The 3,850-nt window shown below is 37.1% G+C and overlaps 1 protein-coding gene across 1 annotated transcript; it reads left to right on the top strand.

Annotated features, from left to right (window-relative positions):
* Window positions 1-1,307: 1,307 nt before the first annotated feature.
* LOC103768704 (spindlin-W-like) lies at window positions 1,308-1,492 on the top strand (the record flags this gene model as incomplete). Its single annotated transcript, XM_008935860.1, has 1 exon — window positions 1,308-1,492. A coding segment is annotated over one exon (185 nt), but the record flags the coding sequence as incomplete, so codon positions are not given.
* Window positions 1,493-3,850: the final 2,358 nt, after the last annotated feature.

Here is a 3,850-nt window from a genome sequence, read left to right as displayed (position 1 = left end):
AAAATCAGCTCTGCCAGACCCGATACATTTCCATATTTAAGAATTAAATTTTTAATACACTCTTTTTGTCCTGAGACTATCTAGCACTTACATTTCTAAGACACTGTGAACTAAGAGCTACCTTCCCTGAATCTGAATCTTTGACAACATTAATTGTTTCCTTAAGGATACTTCTAGGTAGATTTTGCTAGATATCTGTAATGGTTTGAAAGCAAACCAATGAGACACTCCAAGTCAGAAATACAATCTAATAGGAAAAAATAAAAGAAATGCAAAAGTACAAAGAAAAACCACAGACAGAGTCAGAATACAACCTGACACTCTGTTGGTTAGGGTGGTGGTAGCAGCCCAGATGAAGCAGTGATCTCATAGAAAAGATGTGGTAACTCTTGTCCTCTGGAAATCCAGTGGGTAAGGGCCTCCTGTGGTGTCCTGAGCCCCAGTTTATATCCAGGTGCGAGCACCTGGCTCCTCCCCCTGGGCAGAGCATCTCACAATGGGTTGATGTCAGTCTATGAGTCATGGGGCAAGGCATGGATCGGCCCATTAACAGGGAGGACTCCTCCAGCTGGGTGGGAAGGTACTAACATCTCCCCAGACCTCTTTCCTTATCTGTTGTAGCCTGGGGTGTGAGGTCTGTCCTGGGCAGCTGCTATCAATGATTTTGTTAACAGCCCATGAGCAATGACATAGAGAGTATAGAATACACAGTTCTCGGTTCCACCCACATAATGATAAACTGGTCCCAGCCCCTGTAACCATGACAATATCACATAATATAGTTAGACTTCTCAATAGTATCCATTCTAGTGTGAAATCAAAAGCCCCTTTTACCAGCCTTATTGATTAAGGAGGTTACACTTTGCTTGGAAGATGTGATTTTGTTGCAATGTCATGTTTCTATTGACATTTTGGATAAAGCATGTGGGGAGGAGTTCTAGCACACCTGCCTTTCTGTTAAAGAGAGAGTGCCTTGTTCTACTGGGGGCTTAAATTCAATTATTTACAAATATGTTCTGTATTTGGTGTGTACACCTTTATGTCAAAAGATTTACTTTTTAATTAGTTGAAGTGCTACTTTTTACTTCATAAAATTGAAGATGGTATTACCTTAAAAAAAATAATTCTGTGACTATACTTTCTAGAAGCATGGCAATAATTAGGTGCCTGTCTGAACAACTTTAGACATACTTTGCAGTTTAAACTTGTGACTATTTCTTAGCTTTTAAAGAAGGCTCTGCAGTTTTGTATATTGGAAAAAAAAATCATAAATATCTACCAAAGTACGTTGTATTTTCATATTACAGATGATTCACCTCCTGCAGAACGGGAACCAGGTGAAGTTGTGGACAGCCTGGTAGGCAAACAAGTGGAATATGCCAAAGAAGATGGCTCAAAAAGGACTGGCATGGTCATTCATCAAGTTGAAGCCAAACCATCTGTCTATTTCATCAAGTTTGATGATGATTTCCATATTTATGTCTACGATTTGGTGAAGACATCCTAGACATCATCATGAACTTCTGCCAAATTTATGGAACTATTAAACATAAAATTTGTAGACACAAAGACTTGACTGTTTTTCAGTTAAACGAAAGCTTAAATGTCCCAGTGAACCCACAGTCTCTGCCAGCAAAACTGGTTTGTTCTGAATAATACAAATTTATGTGAACATGACACATTTTGCATAAGAGAACTTTTCTTGAAGGAAGTCAATGTATTTGAGTGGGAGGGAGTAAAAAGCAAAGAACAGCTGAAAATTCAAGCTGTGTGAAGTGAATCTAGTATTGTAATCTAGATTTTTTTCATAGATTTTAACTTTTTCTTCAACCTTGCACTCACCTATTCAACTGCCACATGCAAGTGTAGTTGGAGGTTTTCAATATGCCTTCTTTTGTAACATTAAATTTAATTTCTTGGCTACCGTCAGTCCTTGTTTTCTGGGTTGGGACAGAGGTGACCCTTCTGAAAGGTTTAAACAGTTTGTGCAGCAGTTAGGAGTGCCTAACCCAAGTAACATCAATATACTATTTCTACACTTTATTTCAAATTAAACTTTTTGAGAACTTGCAGGACATGGAAATACTTGTGCATTTTTACTAGTCAAAGGGCAGAAGAATATCAAGTGTTTGACTTGCACACCTTTCAGTGAAAAGGCTTTAAAATATAAAAATATATTTAATCAGTATAACCACTTAATCAGAAAATGGAGGTTAAAGGCCTGTGTTTACAAGTTGTAGGAACCAGTAAAACACACACAACAAAGCTGCCTTTAATCCTAAATGTTGTACTCTGTTACACACATTTCTTAGCAGAACCCAAGTGCTTGGTGCCACAGGTTTAACAGTATATATGCTACTTGAGAAGACTTTAGATACGCATTGGCAATCAGTAGTCTCTCATTTAATATCAGAACCTAGCAACCTGGATGTTTGTGTGTGGACTTAGAAACCTACTGCTAGTTAATCTTTTACATGGTAAATACATTCTTATAGGGGTGGGGGTCCTTTTAAACTGAAGACCTCCTTTAGAGGAAGAGAAGCATTTATAAACTTCTGCTCAGTCTGCTGTATTCCTTTGCTTTGTTTTGTTTTGGGTTTTACTATTGGTTTTAACCATTTTGGTTCAAGAAGGCATCTTCTCAATGTATTCTTTTTCTGGCTTTTCAAAGTAAGGACTGTCCAGACAAATCTACAATCTGTTTTTGCTTTTTGTGGTGTACTTACTTTGAGGTATGCTGTTAACATGAATTTCATTCTATGAGCGATAAGAGTTCTGCATGCCAGTGGTGTATTATCTAATGGGAGCTATAGACAGTCTCAGTGGTTAAGTCATCTGCATTAGACTCTGGATGTAAATAGCAGCCCACAAAAGCAGAATCTTTTCAGTTTTAATCTTGCAAGATAGTTGTAAATCAAGGTTAAGAGTATTTGTTGTTTTTTAAGCATAGCAACTTTTAAAAGCATCAGAATTATAACAAGGATCAGCACAGCAACAAAATTATCATGTTAAAGCAGAACTCTACAAGCTTCAAAGCGCTGCTTCACAGAAATAGCATGAAGAACATGAATACAGTCAACTATTGGTGGAAAGGAATACATAGGTATCCAACCTTATGCTGTTAGTGGAAGGATGCAGGAGAGGTGCTGTTATTCAGAGATCAGAGGTCTGACCTCTATTGTGAGTATACTTGGTATCAAAGACTCAGTGGTTTAAGTCCCTTTCTGTCCAAGTTTTTGGCCTGATTTTGTATTTGAGCCTTAAGGCTTGTGCCTCATTATGCTGTTAAATGGTAATACTGTATAAATATGGTACCTTAATTCTTTGTCCCTTGTTACTATATTGCATTATGTCCTGTATTTTATCATGGGCAACCAAAGGCAGGATATTGTCTTTCATTTCACAGCTTCTCAGTCCAGTCTTTAAGTACTAAATACCTGAGTCAGTAAGTTTTCATTGTGTTTTGAACAAAATGAACAGATTTGCAACACAGTGCTTTCATCCTGCAGATCTGTTATGTGCTTTCTATTGACTCTTAAGAGTCCTGCATGTAAATCTTGAAGCTGAGCCTGGCTCCATGAGTCCAAGTTGATATTTGTGGCACAAGAATGAGTGTATTGATTACACACAAAATACATTAATAACTTAGTACAATGAATTTTGGGATTTACATCTAAGAAATAGAAGTTTTGGTTTGAAATATTTGAGGTTTAAGTGTACTGGAACATTTTTAGCATTAGGCTTGCATTTTTGGGTTTTATGCAAGCCACTCTAATATACCACATATTTTGCTAATTAGAATATAATCAATACGGTATCAAATATGTTTGGTTTTAGATGCCCCTGTTGT

This window comes from Merops nubicus, unplaced genomic scaffold (assembly GCF_000691845.1).
Source record: "Merops nubicus isolate BGI_N331 unplaced genomic scaffold, ASM69184v1 scaffold28772, whole genome shotgun sequence".
NCBI lineage: Eukaryota > Metazoa > Chordata > Aves > Coraciiformes > Meropidae > Merops > Merops nubicus.
Note: the sequence above shows the minus strand (reverse complement) of the source record. Positions and strands in the feature narration are given on the sequence as shown.